The sequence below is a fragment of the Mobula birostris genome, chromosome 27 (genome assembly GCF_030028105.1).
Source record: "Mobula birostris isolate sMobBir1 chromosome 27, sMobBir1.hap1, whole genome shotgun sequence".
In the NCBI taxonomy this organism is placed as follows: Eukaryota; Metazoa; Chordata; class Chondrichthyes; order Myliobatiformes; family Myliobatidae; genus Mobula; species Mobula birostris.
In genome coordinates this window covers 46839793-46865158 of record NC_092396.1, presented here as the reverse complement: position 1 = coordinate 46865158, position 25366 = coordinate 46839793, and the positions used below count along the sequence as shown (strand labels likewise).

Here is a 25366-nt window from a genome sequence, read left to right as displayed (position 1 = left end):
ATCCTGACCACCTGCCCCTCACCCCCGCTCCAACCCTCTCCCCTTCCCTTTCTTCCCATTCACGCTCCTCCCCTCCTCCCACCTCATCTTTCTCTTTTCCTCCTCCTTCCAACCCCTCTTTGTCACATACTCTCCACCCATCCATTCCTCCTTCTCTCCCCGATTTCTTTCCCCCCTCCCTCTCACCCCTCATCTTTCTCTCGATGTTTCATTGCCCCTTTCTCTCGCCTACGACTTTCTCACCCTCTCATCTCTCTCCGTCACCTCTCCATCCACCCTCCCTCTCTCTTCCTCTCTGCACTCCCCTTCCATTCTCTTGCCTGTCCACTCTACTCCAACCTCATACCTCTCCTTTCTTCCTTCCTCCCCACTACCTTCTCTTTCCCCCTCCATCAATACTCCCATTACACCCTCTCTTCCCCCTCCTCACACTTCTCTCTCTGCTCCCCCTCGGCCTCCCCTCTCTCAATCTCCCTCCTTGCTCTTCATTCTTTCCTCTCACTTCCTTTCCTCTCCTCTCTCACTCCCCACTGCCCTTTCTCTTCCCTTCCTCTCCCCTTACCACTGCTTTCTCCCCCCATTCCTTTCACCCTCTCCCTCTCATTTCACTTAACATCCTACAACTTCTCCCCCACCTAACCTTCCCCTTCTCTTTTGCCCTTCTGTCTGTCCTCTGTCCCTTTCTGTTGCCCCCCCCCATCCCCCTCCCTGCAGGGCAGAAACAGTGAGTAGCTGAGGGTGTGGAAGAGATAGAACCACAGGAAAGTAAAGAGAGATCTGGAGAAAAGAGGGAAGAAAATGGAGAGGGGAGAGTTGGGTGAGCATAGTAGGAAGAGAAAGAGGAGAGGGGGTGATAGAGGGTAACAAAAGGAGTGAAATTGAGATAGAAGCAAAAGGTTTGAAGTGAGTGGGGACAGAGGTTAAGAAGGTGGAAGGAGGGCAAAGAGATAGAGAAGGGGAGAAAGTTGGGAGAGAAACAAAGTGGAGGGAGAGGAGGAAAGGGAGACAGGATGTGATAGAGAGGGGCATGAGAGGAGTATGAGGAGAGAAGAAAAAGGTGAGGAGGCTGGGAGAGGAGGGGTGAAAATGGAGGGATAGGGAAGAGAAGGAGGTGGTGTGTGAGAAGACAGGATGGCGGGAGAGAACGTCTACTGGAAGTTGAAGGAGTTGAGAGATGGGAGTGAGAGAGTGGGGAGATGCAGGAGAGGGGCTAAATGGAGAGAAAATACTGGGCTGGCAAGAGAAGAGAGCGTGAGAGGTGGGAGAGAAAGAGGAAGTGGGGACATGCAGAGTTTCTGTTAGTATAGAGGCACAGATAAGATCACCTGACTAATGCTGAATGTGAAATGCAAACAGCGATGTTATCTGATGGTTTCTTGTTCTCCGACACTAGACAGGGTATAGAGAGTTAAATCATATGTGGTATTCATGTGAGGAGAGGGGTGGGGAGTGTGTCGCAGGAGAAGGAGAGGGTATAGAGAGGGGTGAGAGTGGAGAGAGAGGAGATCGATTGAGAGTGGAGGGAGAGTCGGAGACAGACTGGGGAAAGAGGGAAGAGAGGGAAAGTGAGGAGGGGCAATTGTGTGCAGAGAGGGAGGGGTGGGATAGAGTGGCTAGAAAGTGGATGGTGACGGAGAGAATGTGGGCTGAGTGCAGAGGAAAGAGTCTGAGATTGGGGAAAAGGGAGAGGTGGGGGGAGCTAGAGAAAGTATTGTGTTGGGGTGAAAAGATAGAGAGCAAGAGGGTGTTGAGTGGGGAGGAGGTAGAGATGGGTGAAGGAGAGAGCTGAGAGAGTGGGGAGAGGAAGCGTTTGGGGAATGTGAGGGGGGCCAGAGAAGGAGTAAAGACTGCAAGAGGGTGAGGGGATGAAGAAAATTTTGTGACTGAGGGACCGGGTAGGAGAGGGAGAGTGTAGTTCACACCGAACCTTCCCTCCTAAACTACTTGCATATTAGCCCTCCCCCCCCTTACTTTTAGCCCTCCCAGCCTTGCGGTTCTCCGTGTACTTCCTCTTCCACAATGACTAGTTTCATAGCCCTCTCCTTCCTCTCCAGTCCTTCCCATTTCTGCTTGAGAACATTTTACTTTCTTAATGCCAGACTGACTTCAGCCCAGCAACTTTCTCCCTTCAACATGGGGACTTTTAGCTGGAGCATTGGCCAGGAACTTCGCTCCACTGGGTCTGTGTTAACCATAACGTTGAATTCAACTAAATCCCTTCTGCCTGCATTGACTTGCTTCTCTCTGTTCCCTGTACATTCATGTGTGAATCTAGGAGTCTCTTAAAAGCCTGTTGTATCAGCCCCCACCACCATGCCTGGCAGTGCATTCCAGGCACCTACCACTCTGTGCTTTTTTAAAAATAATCATGTCCCCACACATCTTGTTTAAACATTAACCGCATTTCCCTTCACCCCCCCCCCCCCCCAATCCACCTTAAACCTCTGCCCACCATATTTTAACATTTCCATCCTGGGTGATTAAGTTTTTGACACCATACTTGTACTCGGGTCTCCCCTCCGCATCCACTACTTTAGAGTCAACAACTCAAATCTGTCCAACCTCTTCCTTATAGTACATGCCTTCTAATCCTGGCAGCACTCTGGCAAACTCCTTGTGCCTCCTTCCTATAATGGGGTGACCAGAAATGCACACAGTACTCCCAAGTGCAGCCTAATCAATGTTTTATCCAGCTACAATATTACTCTCAACTCGTATTCAGCACCCTGATCAATGAAGAAAAGCACACTATGCACCTTCTTTACCAATCTATCTACTTGTGTGGCCACTTCCAGGGAACCAATGATGCTATATATCAAAGCTCTTTTCATTTGTTGTACATATTCCCCTTAGATTTGACCTCCCAAAGTGCAACACCTCACACTTGCCTAGATTAAACTCCATTTGACATTTTTCTGCCCCATTTCCAAAAACATCAATCTTCCTCACTCTTCAACCAATGTTTATTCCAAAAAGTACAAAAATGCCAACTCACTTGAGATCACTGATGACCCAATGCTCCCCTCTTTAAACTCCGAGACAGGTTGATGAAAGTTGCATGGCATTAACTTTGTGTTATAGCAGACACTTAAAACTGTGGTTACTTGTAAGGACAGATACTATCTGCTAACTTTGCAACAGCTCTACAATAACAAGGCCAGGTTCTCAATATTTTTGGATGCTACCCATCTCTCTCCTCTCTAGTTTCTTTCACTCTCTCTCCCTCTCCCTTTCTCTACTTCACTATCTGCAACTCTCTTCCTACTTGCCTCTTTCTCCTCTCCCTCCTCACTTCCCATCTCGTAATCTCTTCCCTCTTTTACTGCATCTCTCCTCCCTCTCCGTTGTTTCTCTCTTTCTTCCCTTTGTCTTTTTATGACTTTTTGCCCTACTGTGCTTTTTCCTCTTCTGCTTCTGTCTCTCACCATCTCTAATTCTCTCTCCGCCTTTCACACTCCTCCCCTTTATCACTTTCACTATCTCTTTTCATGCCTCTACCCTCTCCTATCTCCATTCCAAATCTCTCTTGATCTGTGCTTCTCTTTTCCATCTCTCTATTTTTACCTCTTCTTCCCATCTCTGCTTCCTCTCTTTCTCTCCCCATTCTTCTATCGCTATTTGTAACCTCCCCCACCTCCCCCTCTCCCTTCCACCTCCCCCCGTGAATAGTTTGGGGCACATTCAGGGGGAGTGTTGAGGACAAGACAAATCAAACTCACCTTCAGAATGGTTTAGAACAGCAAGCGAGGTCTCGGGCAGAGATGTCTGTCACCTGGATATCTGTGTTTTTATCTAAAACACTGCTGACTTCCTTCCTCCAAAATTTAACCCTGCAACAGCCGAGACCCAGCCTTTGTCAATGGTCCAGCACTCAGTGAGTGGGAGTGCTTTTGGGGAAAACCATGTAACACCCATAGAAAGAAAAAAACCACTCCCCTCCCAACTACACAAAGAAAAGGTCAAGAAGGGAGGGATGGATGGGATATTCAGGAGAGAGTTCTATGTATGTTAGTACTGAGTTACAGAAATAAGGAGGTTAAGGAGATGGGGAAGGGTGTAGGGGTTGCTGGGGAATTAGAGATGGACAGGGCTGAGGGTGAGGGAGAAGATATTACAGAGGTGGGAGGAGTTCATGTAGAAGGGGAGTGAGTCACAAATGGGGAGGTGTGGGGGCTGTAGAGACGGAAGGAGAGGGGGAGGGTTGTGGGAGGAGAATGGGGTCACAGACTGGGAGGGAGAAAGGGTATCACAGATATGATAAAGGGTATACAGGCTAAGGGGATGAGAGATGGGGAGGGGCATGGGGGAGGGACGGTCTCGGAGATGGGGAGCTATGTACTAACCCGGAGAGAGATTTATTGAACAGAATCAGTAAATCTTCTAAAAGGATGAGCTTGAGCAGAATGTTTGAACCACCTCATTTGTGGCTACTGCTGGTGCGTAATGCTTGCAAGATAGTTCAGAGATAGCGGAGTTGTATCTGCAAGTTTGTCACGCAGTAGCTTACACTAAGTTCCTGATGTTGCTGAGGAGGTCTGTCTTTCTGTCCACATGCTTCACGTTAATGTGCATTGGGTCAGGGAGAGTTCAGATCTCACCCAGATCAGAGTGACTGATGGATAAGGAGAGTTGTGCGGTGCTCCCTCTTCACTGCCACTTTCACTTCAGAACTCCCTCCGCATCATCCCTCTCCCACAGCGCTCTCTCCCTCTTCACTGCTCTTGTCCCATGGTGCTCCCTCCTTTTTGCCTTTCCCTTTCCTGTGCAGCTCCATGACCCCTCACTGCTCCTTCCCCTTGGTGCTCCCTCCCTCATCACCCCTCTCCCCCAGCACTCCATCCCTCATTACCATTCCTCTTCCCCCCAACTTTGCCTCACACCTCACCTTCCTCTCCAAAAGCTCTACACCCGTCCTTCATCTTTCCCTCTCCAGTGCTGCCCTGCCAGGCCTTGCTCCCCATCCCCTGGCAATCGATCCTTGCTGCTCTCTCCCTCTGCACCATTCCTATTCTGCAGCACTCCCTCTTCAATTTCCCCTCTCCCAGTGTACTTGCTCCTTACTATTCGCTCCATCCACACCTCTCCTGCTCCTTTCTGTTGTCCCATCTCCCTTGGCATTCCCTTCAGCCTTACCCCTCCGATCTCACAAAACTCCCTTCTCATCTTCCCCCTTCCTTTGCTACACCCCTCTCCCGTGGTGGTTCCTCCCTTCCTGCAGATCAACAATGTTTTTTGGGAAAGTCAAGTTCATAACACTCTAAAGTACAGGAGCAGAATAAGGCTGTTTGGCTGATCTAGAGTGTTCCCCATTGGACGTGGCTCACTTACCTCAACACCCTTCTCATGCCTTCTCCCCTGTAACCCTTAACCCATTTACTAATCAAGAAGCTATCAATCTCTGCTATAAATACACCAAATGATTTGGCCTCTGCAGCTCTGTGGCAATGAATTCCACAGTTACACCACCATCTGGCTGAAGAAATTCTTCCCCATCTCAGTTCTAAAGTAATGTTTCTTTTCTGAGGCTGTGCCCTTGGATCCCAGACATGGAGACACCCTCTCAAAGTCCACTGTATACAGTCCTTTCAGTATCTGGGAGGTTTCAATTAGAACCGCCCCCCCCCCCCCAATCATCATTCTGAACTCCATGGAGTACAGGCCCACTCCTTGTACATAAGGCTCTTTCATTTTGGGATAATTCTTGTGAACTTTCCTCTGGATCCTCTTCTGAGCTAGCACATCTTTCCTTCGAAATGGGACCATAAGTTGCTCATAATACAATACAGAGCAGTGCAACACTGGACAAGCCATTAGGCCCATGACATGCTGATCTTGCTGTCAATTTACACTAAATGTCCTCCTGTCTATTACCCATATCTTTTCATTACCTTCATATTCATATATCTATCTCATAGTCTTCTACTGCACTAAATTACCTTCTTCTGTTGCTATTCCGGGTAACCTATTAATTCATCCACAACTTGGAGTTAAAAAATAAGTGTGCTGCCTAACATAGAAAACCAATGGCACAATACAGGCCCTTTGGCCCACAAAGCTGTGCCAAACATGTCCTTACCTGAGAAATTACCTAGGGTTACCCATAGCCCTCTATTTTTCTGAGCTCCATTTACCTGTTTAGGAGTCTCTTAAAAGACCCTATCATATCCGCCTCCACCACCATCGCCGGCAGCCCATTCTGCGCGCTCACCACTCTGTTTTAAAAAAAACTTACCCCTAATATTCCAAGCACCTTAAGACTGTGCCCTCTCATGCTAGCCATATCAGTCCTGGGAAAAAAGCCTCTGATTATCCATCGATCAATGCCTCATCATCTGATACACCACTATCAGGTCACCTCTCATCCTCCATTTTGCCCTTCGAGCCAGCACAGCCATTCACTGTGATCATGGCTGATCATCCACATTGCCCTTCGAGCCAGCACAGCCATTCACTGTGATCATGGCTGATCATCCACAATCAGTATCCAGTTCCTGCCTTATCCCCATAACCTTTGATTCCGCTATCTTTAAGAGCTCTAACCATCTCTTTCTTGAAAGCATCCAGAGACTTGGCCTCCACAGCCTTCTGGGGGCAGAGCATTCCATATATCCACCACTCTCTGGGTGAAAAAGTTCATCCTCAACTCCGTTCTAAATGGCCTACCCCTTATTCTTAAACTGTGGCCTTTAGTTCTGAACTCACCCATCAGCGGGAATATGCTTCCTGCCTCCAGCATGTCCAATCCCTTAATAATCTTATATATTTCAATAAGATCCCCTCTCAGCCTTCTAAATCCCAGTCGCTCCAATCTTTTGACATATGACAGTCCCGCCATCCCGGGAATTAACCTTGTGAACCTACGCTGCACTCCCTCAACAGCAAGAATGTCTTTCCTCAAATTTGGAGACCAAAACTGCACACAGTACTCCAGGTGTGGTCTCACCAGGGCCCTGTACAGCTGCAGAAGGACCTCTTTGCTCTTATACTCAATTCCCCTTGTCATGAAGGCCAGCATGCCATTAGCTTTCTTCACTGCCTGCTGTACTTGCATGCTTGCTTTCAGTGACTGATGTACAAGAACACCTAGATCTCGTTGAGCTTCCCCTTTTCCTAACTTGACTCCATTTAGATAATAATCTGCCTTCCTGTTCTTACCACCAAAGTGGATAACCTCACATTTATCCACATTAAACTGCATCTGCCAGGCATCTCCCAACTCACCCAGCCTGTCCAAGTCACCCTGCATTCTCATAACATCCTCCTCACATTTCACACTGCCACCCAGCTTTGTGTCATCAGCAAATTTGCTAATGTTACTTTTAATTCCCTCATCTAAATCATTAATATATATTGTAAACAGCTGCGGTCCCAGCACTGAACCCTGCGGTACCCCACTGGTCACCGCCTGCCATTCCGAAAGGGACCCGTTAATCGCTACTCTTTGTTTTCTGTCAGCCAGCCAATTTTCAATCCATGCCCCCAATACCATGTGCCCTAATTTTGCCCACTAATCTTCTATGTGGGACTTTATCAAAGGCTTTCTGAAAGTCCAGGTACACTACATCCACTGGCTCTCCCTTGTCCATTTTCATAGTTACATCCTCAAAAAATTCCAGAAGATTAGTCAAGCACGATTTCCCCTTCGTAGATCCATGCTGACTTGGATCAATCCTGTTACTGCAATCCAGATGTGTCGTAATTTCATCTTTTATAATTGACTCCAGCATCTTTCCCACCACCGACGTCAGGCTAACCGGTCTATAATTCCGTTTTCTCTCTTCCTCCCTTCTTGAAGAGAGGGACAACATTAGCCACCCTCCAATCCACAGGAACTGATCCTGAATCTATAGAACATTGGAAAATGATTACCAATTCGTCCACGATTTCAAAAGCCACCTCCGTACCCTGGGATGCAGACCATCAGGTCCTGGGGACTTATCATCCTTCAGACCCAACAGCATTTCCTGCCTAATATAAATTTCCTTCAATTCATCCATTACCCTAGGTCCTTTGGCCATTATTACATCTGGGAGATTGTTTGTGTCTTCCCTAGTGAAGACAGATCCAAAGTACCTGTTCAACTCGTCTGCCATTTCCTTGTTTCCCATAATAAATTCACCTGCTTCTGTCTTCAAGGGCCCAATTTTGGTCTTAACTATTTTTTTCCTTTTCACATACCTAAAGCTTTTACTACCCTCTATTTACTATTTTGCTATTCTTTGCTAGTTTACCTTCATACCTCATTTTTTCTCCGCGTATTGCCTTTTTGGTTACCTTCTGTTGCTCTTTAAAAGTTTCCCAATCCTCCAGCTTCCCACTCGTCTTTGCTATGTTATACTACTCTTTTATTTTTATACTGTCCATTACTTCCCTTGTCAGCCACGGCCTCCCCTTAGGGTCTTTCTTCCTCTTTGGAACGAACTGATCCTGCACCTTCTGCATTATTCACAGAAACACTTGCCATTGCTGTTCCACTGTCATCCCTGCTAGGGTATTGTTCCATTGAACTTTGGCCAGCTCCTCCCTCATAGCACCATAGTTCCCTTTGTGTAAAGCACAGTAGTACACATATAAACGCACAACTTAAAGAATTAAATCTGCAAATGAATTACACATAGATATAACACAGAAGTTACAGATGTAAAGTGCATAAATTAAATATTGTACACTGCAATACAAATCATCCGGTGACACTTTGGATATGATGCAGCAGTGAGTTCAGAAGCCCAAGGGCTTGAGGGAATAAGCTGTTTGCCATCCAGACCATTTTTGTCTTTATGGATCAGAGTCTCTTGCCTGATGGTAGAATGTCAAAGAGGATGCTTGACGCATTGGTGGGATCCTCAATAATACCAAGGGCCCTGTGTATGTAGCGTTCCTGCTGACCGTCGTCAACGGAGGTTAGACACCCCCATATGATCTTCTCAGTCCTTCATAGGGACTTCTGATCTGATGGTCAGCTGCTCCCATACCGGACTGGAATGTAGCTTGTCAGGTTGCTCTCAATGGTGCTCCTGTAAAATGCAGTTAAGATGGGGAGGGTGGGTGTAGAAGGCTCGCTTGCCTCAATCTCCTCAGAAAGTGGAGATGCTGCTGTGCCTTCTTATTCAGGGAGGTGATATTGAGGGACCAGGTGAGGTTGTCTGTGATGTGAACTCCGTGGAACTTGGTGTACTTAACTCTTTATCGAGGAGCTGTGTATCTGCATAAGGAGATGGCTCATCTGTAACTTCCTAAGGTCTACAATCATTTCCCTGGTCTTTGCCACGTTCAGACTTGGGTTGCTGTTCTCACTCTAGTCCAACAGCTGCTCCACTTCGTCTCTGTACTCTGACTCATCTTGATGAGGCCAACTACTGTTGTGTCATTCACAAACTTGAGACACGGTTTGAGCTGAATCCTGTGACCAGTCATGCATCAGCAGTGTGAACAATAGCAGGCTGAGCACACAGCCCTGGGGAACACCAGTGCTCAGCATAATGGGACTAGAGACATTGTTGCCCACAAGGACTGATTGTGGCCTGTGTACAAGTATCCAGTTACAAAGGGAGTTGTTGAGACCCAGCATGGACAGTTCCACCACTAATTTCTATGATATGATGGTATTAAAACACCAAACTGGTCTATAAACACCAACCTGGCATATTAGACCCTATTTTCCAGGTGAGACAGTACAGGGTGAGGGTAAAGGCTACAGACTGATTCGAGTGATAAGCAAACTGTAAATGGTCTAATGTAGTCCAGAGAAAGGTTTTAATCACTCCATAACCAACTGCTCAAAGCATTTCATAATGGTTGATGTTAATACCACAGGACAACAGTCATTTAGACACCTCCTTTGGCACTGGAATGAGGCCTGCCACCTTGAAACTAAGGGGACAATGGATTGTCCAGAGAGATGTTGAATATATCTGTCAGCACCTCAGTTAGCTCGGTTGCAAAGTCTTTCAGAACCCCACCTGGTATGTTATCTGACCCCGGTGCACTGTGCGTTGACCCAGATGAAGGCTTCATCTTGATCAGCCACAGTAAATTACTTCATACTTTTCTGGCTTGAACTCCATCTGCCACTTCTCAGCTTAACTCTGCTTCCTGTCAATGTCCCATCATAACATACTACAATTCTACACCATCTACAACTCCACCAACCTTTGCTTCATCTTCAAACTTACTAAACCACTCTTCCACTTCCTCATTCAAGTCACTTATAAAAATCACAAAGAGGTGACCTGGAACAGATTCCTGCAGAACACCACCGGTCACCAACCTCAAGGCAGAATATGCTCCATCTACATCCACCCGCCGCCTTAAATGGGCAAGCCAATTCTGTAATCACACAGCCAAATTTCCCTCGATTCTATGCCTCCTCCTTTCTGAATGAGCCTACCATGTTGAACCTTATCAAACACCTTATTAAAATCCATATACATCATATCCACTGCTCTATCTTCATCAATGCACTTTGCCACATCCTCAAAAAATTCAGTCAGGCTTGTGAGGCATGACCTGTCCCTCATAAAGCCATGCTGACTATCCGTATTTAGATTGTGCTTTTCCAAATGGTCATAAATTCTGTCTCTAAGAATCTCATCCAACAAATTGCTGAATTAAGACTCACTAATCTATAATTCCTAGGGTTATACCCACTCCTTGAACAAAAGAATAATGTTTGACACCGACCAATCAGCTGTACTACTATGGCCAGTGAGGATGCAAAGATCATCACCAATGGTGCAGTAATCTCCTCCCTTGCTTCCCACAGTAACCTGGAGTACATCCTACCCATCCCCAGGGATTTGTTTCTTCGAATGTCTTTCACATTTCCAGAAGATCCTCTTAAACATCAACACGGTCTGTTTTACACTGAGCTCACATTCATCAAGTCCTATATCACTGGTGAATATTAAGGGAAGTATTTATTAAGGACCTTCCCTACCCCTTTTGCCTCCAGGCACAGGTTTCTTCTACTATCTGATAGGTCCTACCCTCAATTCTGGCCATCCTCCAGTTCTTCACATACATGCAGAATGCCTTGGTGTTTCCACAATTCCGTTCACCAATCCCTTCTCACGTCCCCTTCCAGCTCTTCCAAGTCTATTCATTCTTCGGTTCCTTCCTGGCTATCTTGCCAACCCTTCCCCAACCTGGGGTTCACGGACCCCTTGGTTAATGGTAGGGGTCTATGGCATAAAAAGGGGTTGGGAACCCCTGCTCTAGAGCCTTGTCTATTTCTCTTTTCCAAAACGTTTCTCTCTTCCTATTGACTAGATGTTGCACATCTCATCACCGTGGTTCCTTCACCCTGTGATTCTTTCCGTCTCAAAGGGACAAATCTATTCAGAACCCCATGCAAGTACTCCCTAAACAGACTGCACCTTGTCATTGTGTTTTTCCAAGCACATCCATTCCAAGTTTATACTTCCAAGTTCCTGCCTAATAGCATCATAATTCCCCCTTAAATACTTTCACATATCCTCTGCTCCTATCCCTATCCAAGGTTATGGTAAATGTCAATGTCTCTGAAATGCTGATTCTCTGAGACCAGACACCTGATCTGTTCATTGTCTAGCACCAGATACAGTATGGCCTTTCCTCTAGTCAGCTTGTCTACATACTGTGTTCAGAATCCTAGGACACACCTATCAAGGTGTAGCACCTGCTTAGCCCCCAACCAGAGTCACATGAAGCCATAGGAGAAGGTGGTGTATGGTCATATGAACAGTCGGTATATATCACAAGTCCTGGTTATGTGACCACTGACGCTAGGCAGACAATCTCTGAACAATATTGATAATGGCTGGGGACACCTATCTTGTAAAGACACTGCCCAGGAGGAGACAAACCACTTCTAAAGACAAATTTGCTAAGAACAATCATGGTCATGGAGAACATGATCGTCCATGTCATACGTCATGGCACATGATGAGATAGAAGAAAGCTCTGCAAAAGCAAGACCTTTCTGAAAGTAAAATATATTAGAAACACAGTATGAGGGACAGGCCCTTCAGCCCAGTGTATGCAAACATGCTAAATTAAGCGAAACCCCTTCTGCCTGCACAGGATCCATATCCCTTCATTTCCTGACTCAAACCACAGATGGATTTGTACCCAACACCTCCCCTGGCTCATTTCAGATAGCTACCACTGTTTATATATTTAAACCCCCCCCCCCACCACCTAAACATCTGTCCTACACTATTTTGACATTTCCGCTGTGGGGTTGAAAGATTCTGTCTATCTAAATTTAGTAGGGCACCACAGTAGCACAGCAGTTAGCATGACACTATTACAGTTAGGAGTTCAATTACAGCATCCTCAAGTATGTCCTCCCTGTGAATACATGGGTTTCCTCCCACAGTTCAAAAACTAGTTAATTGGTCATTGTGAAATTGTCCAGTAACTAGGCTAGAGTTAGATAGTTGGGCTGCTGTGTTGTGTGGTTTGTTTAGCTAGAAGGGTCTGTTCCACACATTATCAATAAACAAATAAAATAAAAATAATAAATGTAAAAACAAACCATTTTCAGGTATCCCCTCAGCCTCTGACCCTTCAGAAAAAAATGACCCAAGTTTGTCCTTACAGCACATGCCCTCCAAGGCAGGCAGTATCCTGGTGAATCCCTTCTGCAGCCTGTCCCAAACCTTCACACCCTTCCTATAATGGGGCAACCAGAGGTAAATGCAATACTTTGCAAGTAATCTGACCAGAGCTTTATAAAGCTGTAATGTAACTTACTGACTCTTCAACTCCATGCCTCAACTAAAGGCAGGAATGCCATACATTATCTACTTGTGCAACCACTTTCAAGGAGTTGTGGGTGTGGACCCCAAGATCCCTCTGTATGTTAGCAGTGTACTGTCCCTTTCCATTTTACCTCCCAAAGTGCAACATCTCACACCTACTTGATTAAACTCTCTCATCCATAACCACATTGTCTCCAGATGTTTCCAGTTTTGTTTCCCCATTGATCTACTGCCTGTTACTAGCTGGTCAGGGAGAACCTTCAATGGATGTCTGCAGTGACCTGTCCCAGGAAGTTGGAGGGGGCGGTTTCCCCACTCTCTTCTTCTCCCACCCATTCCAAGTACCCAGCAGGGGGTGGGCCAAAGCTGGAGAGAGACACAGGAAGAGGGTGAAGCCAATAAGCTTTTTATTGCACAGAGTGTGGTCTGTGAGCCTTAGTGGGGCAGGTACAGATTCCCCATACCCTAGCTTGTTAGAAAGCCTTCCACCACCCTCCCCCTCACCTACCCATTCTGCCCTTTCTCCTAGCCCCCATAGCTGCATCTCCATCTCTTCAGTTCCCCCCAAACTAGAGAGGGGGGAGAGGGAGCCTCAGACAAAGGGGACACTGTTGCAAAAATCTCCGCAGTTCAACAGAGGAATGGGGTTGTGGAGCCAGCCCATGCTATGTTTACGTGCGGGAACAGGAATCGGATACGCTGAATCTGTGGGAAAGAAAGGGAAGGGAGGGAGAGTGTCAGAAAACTTCAGACCCATCCCTGTCTCCACAGTCTCCTTCCTCCCTAAACCCACCACATCCTCAAGACCACCTCCCTATCCGTGACACCCCCACGTGCTGTTCCATGTTAATGTGACACCCTCCTTCCTCTACACCATGCACATTTCTGTAACCCACTTGCTACCCTACAGCCCTCGTCTCTTTATGCACCATGTGATGGGATAGTGTGGAGGGAGCCTCGGTGTCTGAGCCTGGGAGTGTGTGATGGTATAGGGTGGTGGGAGCTTCACCCTGTATCTGACACCAGGTGTGGATGGAGCCGCACTGGATGTAGAGGATACCTACTCAATCTTGTCCTCCAGTGTGTGGGCTGTCTGCTTGTCCACGTACCGGCAGAAGAGTGAGAGCAAGTTGCTAGGGAGCTGAAGGGGTTCAGCCATGCTTGATTTTGGGGTCTGCGAGAGTTCCCGGGCCACCAGGAAGATGATGTCCGTCCTTTGGAAGGAATCACAGGATTACACAGGCTGTGAGAAAGGGAAGGAAGGTATGGGGGGAGGGTGCAGAAATGTCTAGGTACCCTGAGCTTTGGCCCAGCAGAGAGTCAGGTATTCCCTGTCTCGTTTTGTCGCAGTTTGAGCAAAAGACTTGGGCATTACCATGAATGCTAATTTTTGGAAAAGCCTTGAGGCAGGACGTTTCCTCGATCCAGAGGGATGTGGTGATGGAGAGTGGGGGGAAAAGAGTGGGAACATGGAGAGCCTGGGGGATAAAGGAGAGACAGTGCTACTCACCAGTGCTGGAAATCCTCAACACAGGGCTCTGTGAGGCAGCTAAGTGTGAGTAGGGACTCTCCGTGACTCAGCAGGACATAGAGGAAGGAAAGACTGAACTAAAGGAAGAGAGACAATATCACGTCAGGCCCATATGCAAAAAGGCCTAAAATTCCTCCCACCCACTCCCCATCTCTACTTCCACCTCCCCCCTCTGTTGCTTCCTCCCCTTTCCCCCCCTCTTTCCCCAACTACAGAAGAATTACACCATTCACCCAGCCACTTGCTTAGTTGGGGGGGGGGGTGGAAGAGGAGAGAGGATATAACAGGGGGAACACTGAGTAGGCCAATGTTGGAATGGCTTTGGCAAGACTAGGTTTGAGAGGTAAGTATTTGGCAAGTTTCTTCTTCCTATTACTTTTCTTCATTCCTCATCTGTTAGAGCACAGTTAGTGCTATGAGCATGGCTCCTTTGCCTCTGTTTTGTTCTGTATGTGAGATACGGAAATTCTGGGACCTCTAGCCTCCCGGAATACTGATCTGCCCCAGGTACAGTTCCTCAGAGAACGTGTTAAGGAACTGGTACTGGAGTACAATGACCTTCAGTCATACAAGAGACCAAGGAAGTGATAGATAAGAATTACAGGGAAGTACTCACCCCTAGGTTGTAGGAGGCAGGCAACTGTATGATTGTTAGAAGGGATATGGTCAGCCAGTGTAGAGTATCCTTATGGACATTCTCCTCAGTAATAAACTTTCATTTAGATAGTGTTGAGGGGGTTGACCTACTGGAGGTGGGGGGCCACAACAACCAGGTTGCTGGCACTGAGGCTCAGAAGAGAATAGAGGTGAAGAGGACTACAGTAGTGATGGTTGATTTCATAGCTGGAGGAATAGAGACAAGATTCTGTGGATGTGATAGGGACACCCAGATGGCATATTGCCTCTCAGGGTCAGGTCAGGGATGTCTCAAATCAGGTCCACAGCATTCGACTGGGGGGGGGGGGGGAGGGGGGGGGGAGGAGGGAGGAGCGCAAGTCTTGGTACATATTGGCACTAATGACATAGGTAGGAAAGGTGAGAAGGTCCTGAAGAGAGACTTTAGGGAGCTAGGTAGAAAGCAGAAAAGCAGGGTAGTAATCTCTAGATTGCTGTCACCAGTAAGGGTAAGAATGGGATCATTTGGCTGATGAACACATGGTTAAGGAACTGGTGCAGGTGGCAGGGGTTCGGATTTCTGGATCTTTGGGATCTGTTAAAAAAAAAAGGATGAGTCACACCTAAAACCAAGGAAAACCAATACCCCTGCAAGCAGGTTTGTGAGAGCTGTTAGGGAGGGTTTAAACTAATTTAACACGGGGATGGGAATTGAGTGATAGGGCTGAGGATGGACAGTTGGTTTACAAACAGAGGCAGTATGTATGAGACCGCTAGCAAGAAGAGGCCAATGATAGGCAAAATTGCAGTTAATGGGATGAGTTGCAATGCAAAAGGGGGACAAAATCAAAACGGGTAATACGAGGGGTGATTGATAAGTTCGTGGCCTAAGGTAGAATTTTAGAAAACCTAGCACATTTATTCTTTCCTACATTTAAACACTTAGTCCAGTGGTCGTGGAGCATATGGATCCCTTCTTTGTAGACATCAGCATCTTGGACCTCTGGAAAGTGGTCCACAGCAGGGGTGATTGATACGTTCGTGGCCTAAGGTAGAAGGAGATGAGTTATTACCTTCAAACTTTCTGCATTTTCACTCAAAGAGCTGAACTGCACATGCATGTAACAAGAGCTGTCTAACTCATCGCCTTCTCCCCAAGGCCACGAACTTATCAATCACCTGTCGTAGACCACCTGGAGGTCCAAGACGCTCTCGTTACATGCACGTGCAGTTCAACTCTTTGAGTGATAATGCAGAAAGTTTGAAGCTAATAACCTATCTCCTTCTACCTTAGGCCATGAACTTGTCAATCACCCCTGCTGTGGACCACTTCTACAAAGAAGGGATCTGTATGCTCCATGACCGCTGGACTAAGTGTGTACATGTAGGAGGGGATTACGTTGAAAATTAAATGTGCTAGGTTTTCTAAAATTGACTCCTTCTACCTTAGGCCACAAGCTTATCAATCATCCCTCGTAAATACAGTACCGACAGTGTTATATCTGAATGCCACACAGAATATGGAATTTGTAGCACATTTACAGATTGGCATGTATGATATTGTGGTCATTAATGAATCGTGGCTAAAAGGAGATTGTAGTTAGGAGCTTAAAGTCCAAGGATATACATTGCATTGAATGGACAGGCAGATAGGCAGAGGAGCTCTGTTGGTAAAAATGAAATCAAATTATTAGAAAGAGGTGACATAGGATTGGAAGGTGTTGAATTGTTGTGGGTAGGGCAAGGAACTGCAAGGATAATAAGACCCTGATGAGAGTTATAACAGGCCTTTGAACAGTATCCAGGATGTGGGATATAAATTAAAATGGGAGATAGAAAATCCACGTCAAAAGGGCAACATTAAAATAGTCACGGAGGATTTCAATACACAGGTTGGGAAAATCAGGTTGGTGCTGGATCCCAAGAGGGAGAATTTGGAGAATGCCTATGAGATGGCTTTTTTGAGTAGCTAGAGGTTGAGCCACTAGGAGATCAACTATTCTGGACTGGGTGTTGTGCAATGAACTGGAATTGATCAGAGAGCTTAAGGTAAAGGAACCCTTAGGGACCAGTGATCTTAAATTGATAGAATTTGCCCTGCAATTCGAAAAGGAGAAGCTAAAGTTGGATGTAATAGTATTACAGTGGAGCAAGGGGTATTACAGAGGCACGAGAGAGGAGCAGGCCAAAATTGATTGGAAGGGAACGCCAGCAGGGATGAATGCAGAACAACAATGGTTGGAGTTTTTGGGAGCAATTGGCTGGAACTCAGTAATAAGGTGGTTTTTAAAAATCAATATGTGGACTGTCCAACAAAAGGAGGGGCAGTACTGGACCTGGTGTTGGGTGACAAGCCTGGCCAGGTGACTGACCTCTTAGTGAGAGAACAGTTAGGGAACAGTGACCACAACTCCTTAACTTTCAAGATGGCTACATACAAGAATGGGTATGATTCTTGTGGGAGAGTTTTAAACTGGAGTAGGGCAAATTATGAGGGCATTAGGCAGGAACTAAGAAGCGTTAATTGGGAACATCAGACATATGGAGTGTGTTTAAAGATCAATTGTACAGAGTACAAGAACAATATGTTACTGCTAGAAGAACAGAAATGGAAAGATAAGAGAACCTTGAATGTCCAAAGTGGTAATGAACTTAGTCAAGAAAAAAAAACTTCAGAAGTTAGGATCAAATGAAGCACACGTGGAGTAAAACAAAACTGGAAAAGAACTAAAGAAAGGAATTAGGAAAGCCAGGAGGAGTCATGAAAAGTCCTTGTCAACTAGGATTAAGGTGAAACATTCCAGGATAAAGGGGGGAACATTTGTGTGGATGCAGAGAATGTGAATGAGGTACTTAGTGAGTACTTTTGCTTTAGTATTTACCAAGGCAAAGGATATGGAGGACCAGGAGATCAGTGCTGAGTGTATAAATACATTTAGGCATTTCGATGTCAAGGAGGAGGAAGTGTTGGGCATCCTAATGAGTATTAAGATGGATAAGACCCCAGGGCCTGATGGGATTTACCCTAGGATACTGAAGGAAGCAAGAGACAAGATTATTGGGCCATTGACCAGTATCTTTCTTTCCTCTAGCCACAGGCGAGGTCCTGGAGGACAGGTCAATGGCTGTTATACCTCTATTTAAGAAGGGAACAAGGGAAAATCCCGGAAACTGTCTCACGTCAGTTGTAGGGAAATTGCTGGAGAGTGTAGAAGTGAGCATTTGGAAACCCATGGCTTAATCAGGGAGAGCCAGCATAGCTTTGTGTATGGCAGGTGGTGCCTTACCAGCTTGATAGAGTTTTTGTCAAAGTGGTGAGAGATTGATGAGGGTAGGGCAGTAGGTGTTGCCTACGTGGATTTTAGTAAGGCATTTGACAAAGTCCCTCAGATGGAAGGCTAATCAAGAAGATTAAGATGCATGGGATCTATGGCAAACTGGCTGTATTGATTCAGAATTGGCTTGCGCTTAGAAGACAGTAGTGGTTGAAGGATTTATTCGCTCTGGATGTCTGAAATTAGCAGAGTTCTGCAGGGATCTGTGTTGGGACCTCTGCTGTTTGTAGTGACCTGGATGAAAATGTAGATGGGTGGGTTAGTAAATTTGCAGATGATACTAAGACCAGTGGAGTTGTGCATAGTGTAGAAGTCTGGCAAAGAGTACTGCGCGATAGAGCAGTTGCTGATATGGGCAGAGAATTGGCAGATGGAGTTTAACCCAGATAAATATGAGGTGTTACAGCTCGGTAGGGCAAATGCAAGGAGACAGTACATTGTTAAGGGTAAGATCCTTAAACAATGTTGCTGAGCGGAGAGATCTTGGCGTCTAAGTTTATAGCCCCATGAAAGTACATAAACAGATGGTGGTTAAGAAGGCTTATAGAATGCTTTCTTTTATTAGTCGAGGCATTGAGTTGAAAAGTCAAGATGTTATGTTTCAACTTAATAAAACTCTGGTTAGACCATATCTGGAGTATTGCGTACAGTTCTGGTGACCCCACTGTAGGAAGGATGTTGGGGCTTTGGAGAAGGTGCAGAAGAGGTTTACCAGGACATGACCTGGTTTAGAGGTAATGCGCTATCACGAGAGGTTGGATAAACACAGATTGTTTTCTCTGGAGGCCAGAGGCCGAAAGGAGATCTGATAGAGGTTTACAAGATTATGAGAGGCATAGATAGCATGGACAGAGAGCATCTGTTTACCAGATTTCAAGTCAAGTCTAGTCTATTGTCATTTCGACCATAAGCTGCTGGTACAGTACACAGTAAAAATGAAACAACGTTCCTCCAGGACCATGGTGCTACATGAAACAACACAAAACTACGCTAGACTAAGTGAGACAACACAAAAACTACACTAGACTACAGACCTACACAGGACTGCATAAAGTGCACTAAACAGTGCAGGGCAGTACAATAATTAATAAACAAGACAACAGGCACAGTAGAGGACAAATTACAATATAATAATAAGTGATGTAGATGTCAGTCTAGACTCTGAGTATTGAGGAGTCTGATGGCTTGGGGGAAGAAACTGTTGCACAGTCTGGTCGTGAAAGCCCGAATGCTTCGGTACCTTTTGCCAAATGGCAGGAGGGAGAAGAGTTTGTGTGAAGGGTGCGTGGGGTACTTCACGATACTGTTAGATTTGCAGGTGCAGCGTGTGGTGTAAATGTCTGTAATAGCAGGAAGAGAGACCCCAATGATCTTCTCAGCTGACCTCACTATCTGCTGCAGGGTCTTGCGATCTGAGACGGTACAATCCTCAAACCAGGCAGTGATGCAGCTGCTTAGGATGCTCTCGATACATCCTCTATAGAATGTGGTGAGGATGGGGGGGAGGGGGGTGGGAGATGGACTTTTCTCAGCCTTCGCAGAAAGTAGAGACGCTGCTGGGCTTTCTTGGCTATGGAACTGGTGTTGAGGGACCAGGTGAGATTCTCCACTAGGTGAACACCAAGAAATTTGGTGCTCTTAACGATCTCTATGGAGGAGCCGTCAATGTTCAGCGGAGAGTGGTCGCTCCTTGCTCTCCTGAAGTCAACAACCATCTCTTTTGTTTTGTTCACATTCAGAGACAGGTTGTTGGCTCTACACCAGTCTGTTAGCCAACGCACCTCCTCTCTGTATGCTGACTCATCGTTCTTGCTGATGAGACCCATTACGGTCGTGTCATCGGCGAACTTGATGATGTGATTCGAGCTGCGTATTGCTGCACAGTCGTGGGTCAGCAGAGTGAACAGCAGTGGACTAAGCACAGAGCCCTGGGGGCCCCCCCCCCCCCCCCGTGCTCAGTGTGATAGTGTTGGAGATGCTGCTCCCGATCCAGACTGACTGAGGTCTCCCAGTCAGGAAGTCTAGGATCCAGTTGCAGAGGGAGGTGTTCAGGCCCAGCAGTTGCAGCTTTCCAATCAGGTGCTGAGGAATGATTGGGTTGAATGCTGAACTGAAGGCTGTGAACAGCATTTGAACGTACGTGTCTTTTTTGTCCAGGTGGGCGAAGGCCAGGTGGAGGGTGGTGACGCATCTGTTGAGTGGTTGGGATGGTATGCGAACTGCAGGGGGTCCAGTGAGGGGGGCAGCAGGGTCTTTATGCATCTCATGATAAGCCTCTCGAAACATTTGAAATGTCTAATAGCCGAGGGCACGCAATGAAGGTGAGAGGGGATAGGTTCAAGTGGGATGTGAGGGAAAATTTTTTTTTCCCCACTCAGAGTCTGGAATGTGCTGCCTGATATAATGGTAGAGGCAAATACATTAGAGGCTTTTAAAGAGATGTTTGGATAGACACTTAGATATAAAGATGATGGGGGGATATGGACATGGTGTAGGTAGGAGGGATTAGTGTTTGGGTGTTTTTGATTTGCTTTTTAGCTGGTTCGGCACAACATTTGGGCTGAATGGCCTGATCCTGTGCTGTACTATTCTACGTTCTGTGTTCTAATTTGGAAGTTGCAGGATAGATACATCACAAAATAGTATTCTAAAGGCAGGATGATGCATCTACGGCTGACAAGAGAAGTCAATGTCAACGTAAAAGCCAGGAGAAGGCTTTTATATAGAGCAAAAATTAGTGAGCAGTTAGAGGACTAGGAAGCTTTTAAAACCAACAGAAAGCAACTAAAAAATCATTAAGAAAAAGATCTAATATGAAAGTAAGCAAACTAGCCAATAATATTAAAGAGGATAGCAAAGGTTTCCTCAGATATATAAAGTGTAAAAGAGAGGCAAAAGTATATATAATTGGACTGCTGGAAAATGACACTGGAGAGGTAGAAATAGGGGACAAGGAAATGGCCGATGAACTGAATAAGTACTTTGCATCAGATTTCACTGTGGAAGACTCTAGCAGTATGCTGGAAGTTTGAGTGTTGGGGGCAGAAGTAGGCGAGGTTGCCATTACTAGGGAGAAAGCACTTGGGAAACTTAAGGGTTTTAAGGTAGATAAAGTCAACTGCACCAGGTAGTCCCCACCCAGGGTTCTGAAAGAGGTGGCTGAAGAGATAGTGGAGGCATTTGTAATGAACTTTCAAGAATCAATAGATTCTGTCAAGGTTCCAGAGGACTGGAGAATTGCAAATGTCACTCCACTCTTCAAGAAGGGAGAGAGATAGAAGAAAGGAAATTATAGGCCAGTTAAATTGACCTCAGTGTTGGGAAGATACTGGAGTCAATGTTAAGGATGTTATTTTGGTGTCATTAGAGGCACACAATAAAACAGGCTGAAGTCAGCATGGTTTCTATAAAGGAAAATCATGCCTGACAGTTCTGTGTGAATTCCTTGAAGAAATAACATGCAGCATAGACAAGGGAGAATCAGTGGATGTGGTGTGCTTGGATTTTCAGAAGGCCTTTGACAAGGTACCACACATGAGGCTGCTTAACAAGTTGTGAGCCCATGGTATTACAGGGAAGATTCTAGCATGGATAAAGAGTGGCTGACTGGCAGCAGGCAAAGAGTCGGAATAAAGGGAGCCTTTCTTGGTTGGCTGCAGGTGACTAGTGATGTTCCACTGGGGTCTGTGTTGGAACTGATTCTTTTTACATTATATGTCAATGATTTAGATGACAGAATTGATGGCTTTGTGACCAAGTTTGCAGACAATATAATACAGGTGGAGGGACAGGTAGTGTTGAGGAAACAGAAAGAACACAGACACCTTAGGAGAATGGACAAAGTAGTAGCAGATGGAAAACAGTTTTGGGAAGACTAGAGTAATGCACTTAGGTAGAAGTAAAAGCGTAGATTATTTTCTAAATGGAGAGAAAATCTAAGGTGCAAATGGACTTGGTAGTCCCCATGCAGAATTCCCCAAAGGATAATTTGGTGAGGAAGGCAAACAATGTTAGCACTCATTTTGAGAGGACTAGAGTATAAAAATAAGGATGTAATGTTGAGGCTTTAAAAGGCACTGGTGAGGCCTCAGTTGGAGCATTGAGAGCAGTTTTGGGCCCCTTATAAGACCACAAGATGTAGGAGCAGAATTAGGCCATTTGGCCCATCAAGTTTGCTCTGCCAATCATGGCTGATCCTTTTTTTCCTCCTCTTCAAGCCCATTTCCCAGCCTTCTCCCCATTACCTTTGATGCCATGTCCAATCAAGAACTTATCAATCTCTCAAACAACAGGAATTCTGCAGATGCTGGAAATTCAAGCAACACACATAAAAGTTGCTGGTGAATGCAGCAGGCCAGGCAGCATCTCTAGGAAGAGGTGCAGTTGACGTTTCAGGCCGAGACCCTTCGTCAGGACTAACTGAAGGAAGGGTGAGTAAGGGATTTGAAAGTTGGAGGGGGAGGGGGAGATCCAAAATGATAGGAGAAGACAGGAGGGGGAGGGATGGAGCCAAGAGCTGGACAGGTGATAGGCAAAAGGGATACGAGAGAATCATGGGACAGGAGGTCCGGGAAGAAAGACAAGGGGGGGGGGCCCAGAGAATGGGCAAGAGGTATATTCAGAGGGACAAAGGGAGAAAAAGGAGAGTGAGAGAAAGAATGTGTGTATAAAAATAATAGACGGGGTACGAGGGGGAGGTGGGGCATTAGCGGAAGTTAGAGAAGTCGATGTTCATGCCATCAGGTTGGAGGCTAGCCAGACGGAATATAAGGTGTTGTTCCTCCAACCTGAGTGTGGCTTCATCTTTACAGTAGAGGAGGCCGTGGATAGATATATCAGAGTGGGAATGGGATGTGGAATTAAAATGTGTGGCCACTGGGAGATCCTGCTTTCTCTGGCGGACAGAGCGTAGGTGTTCAGCAAAGCGGTCTCCCAGTCTGCGTTGGGTCTCGCCAATATATAAAAGGCCACATCGAGAGCACCAGACGCAGTATATCACCCTAGCCGACTCACAGGTGAAGTGTTGCCTCACCTGGAAGGACTGTTTGGGGCCCTGAATGGTGGTAAGGGAGGAAGTGTAAGGGCATGTGTAGCAATCTCTGCCTTAAATACACCCAACGACCTGGCCTCCACATCTGCATGTGGCAACAAATTCCACAAATTCAGCACCCTCTAGCTAAAGAAATTTCTCTGCATCTCTGTTATGTATCGACACCCCTTTATCCTCTTGTCCTAGACTCTCCCACCATGGGAAACATACTTTCCACACCCACTCTGTCTAGCCCTTTCAACATTCAAAAGGTTTCAATGAGATTCCCCCCCCCGCCCATCCTTCTAAATTACAGTGCTTATGTTCCTCATATTATAACCTTTTTGTTCCTCATATGATAACCTTTTCATTCCTGGAATCATCCTTGTGAACCTTCTCTGGACCCTCTCCAATGCCAGCACATCTCTTCTAAGATGAGGAGCCCAAAACTGTTCACAATACTCAAGGTGAGGCATCAACAGTGCCTTATAAAACCTCAGCATCACATCCCTGCTCTTGTATCCTAGACCTCTTATCTAAGAAACGATGTGCTGACTTTAGAGAAAGTTCAAAGGAAGTTCACAAAAATGATTCTGGGGGATTGAAAGGTTTATCATATGAGATCGTTTGATGGCTCTGGGGCTCTGCTCACCGGAATTCAGAAGAATGGAGGGAATCTCATTGAAACCCATCAATTGCAGGTAAGTCTCAATAAAGCGGATGTGGAGAGGATGTTTTTTTTTATGCCGGGAGAGTCTAAGACAAGAGATCCCCCAGCCTCTGTGTAGAGGGACATTCAGTTAGAATTTCTTTAACCAGAGAGTGTTGAACCTGGAATCCACAGCAGGATGTGGTGGGGAAAGGATGTGTGTATGGTGGTGGTGGGGGGGGGGGGGATGCAGAACAAGAAGCGGGAAATGGGTGGGGGGGGGGTGGGAGAAAAACAGAGAGACCAGGAAAAATGGAGCAGCACTTCCCTACCGTGTTGTGGAAGATGTGTTGGAGGGTGTGGGGAACACCCCCACCCCAGATCACTTCTCGGAGCAGGGAGATAAGTTGGGAGAAGGTGAGGCTGGAAACACTCCTTGTTAGTGCTGGGAAGAGGAGGGGCAGGGGCTGGGGGGGGGGGTGGAGGTGGGAAAGAGAAAAAAAATTGAGTTAACCTGGGATGTTAGCCCCTTTCTTTGTGCTCCCTCCCTCCGTCCTCTTGCTATTCCTCCCTCATTGCCCCCTCCACCAATCCTCCTGCGGTATTCCCCTTCCCCCAACCCTTCCTGTGGCACTCTCTCTCACTTCCTCACAGCCCTACCCCCACTCCCTTGTCCCTTCTTCCCATCCTCACCTCATCCATACCCTCCTTGCCCAGCTGATGGAGGGATGCAGCCACAGAGAAGAGGATCTCGGTGCAGCGGGTGGGAGGGAGCAGAGGCAGGAGACGGGACAGCAGTTTTATCCCCTTCCGCACCCTCAGTATCCTAAAAAGTTCTGAATTCCTGCAGGAGAGAGTGAGAAATGGTTGGCCAGTTACTAAATGGGGAGAGGGGATAGTGTTCCCGACACCTGGTCCAAGGGATGGGTGGTGGGGAGACAACAGTGCTGATCACTCACTCTTCCCTGATGCCCACATGGAGACGCTGGTAGAGTTGCTCCAGTTTCCTGTCCCTGAGTGATTGGTACATCAACCTCTTCTCCTCTGGCACAGACACCAGATGGGTCTCCATCTCCTCCAACTCCAGGAGCAGCTGGTACATCTGATTAAGTGAGGTGGTAGTTAATAACGTGTATCATATCTCAGTGGGAGAAAGAACTCTCCCTCCCTCCACAGAACCCCCCTCTGTCTCTGGTATCCCTCCCACTTTCCCTGACCTCCCTCCATCTTTTAGAAGGAATCTGCTTTCCCTCCATCAGAACCTCCCTTTAAGGGTCCCTCTGATTCCTTCCACAGGAAGTCCCCTTCGGTCATCATTCCCTCCATGGGATCTCTTCTTTCCTCACCCCCATGGAGGCTCCTCCACCCTCGGTAAAACACCTTCCTTCCACGAGACCTCTATTCTTCATCCCACTTATTGGAACCCCCGTCCCTCCCTCCACAGGAGTCTCCCCTTACCCCACC

At 46.6% G+C, this 25366-nt stretch overlaps 1 protein-coding gene across 6 annotated transcripts in view; it reads right to left on the bottom strand.

Annotated features, from left to right (window-relative positions):
- patl2 (PAT1 homolog 2) overlaps window positions 1–25366 on the bottom strand; it is a 64162-nt gene that overhangs the window by 14271 nt on the left and 24525 nt on the right. For 4 of the 6 annotated variants that reach the window (XM_072245353.1, XM_072245355.1, XM_072245358.1 and 1 more), the window contains 5 exons: window positions 24862–25004; window positions 24596–24746; window positions 24235–24369; window positions 14254–14351; window positions 13808–13957 (listed from right to left, as the gene is read on the bottom strand). In XM_072245353.1, the coding sequence (XP_072101454.1) occupies window positions 13808–13957; window positions 14254–14351; window positions 24235–24369; window positions 24596–24746; window positions 24862–25004 (677 nt within the window). The remainder of the gene's footprint in view (window positions 1–13807; window positions 13958–14253; window positions 14352–24234; window positions 24370–24595; window positions 24747–24861; window positions 25005–25366) is intronic. The other 2 variants (XM_072245354.1, XM_072245357.1) reach the window with 2 other exon arrangements.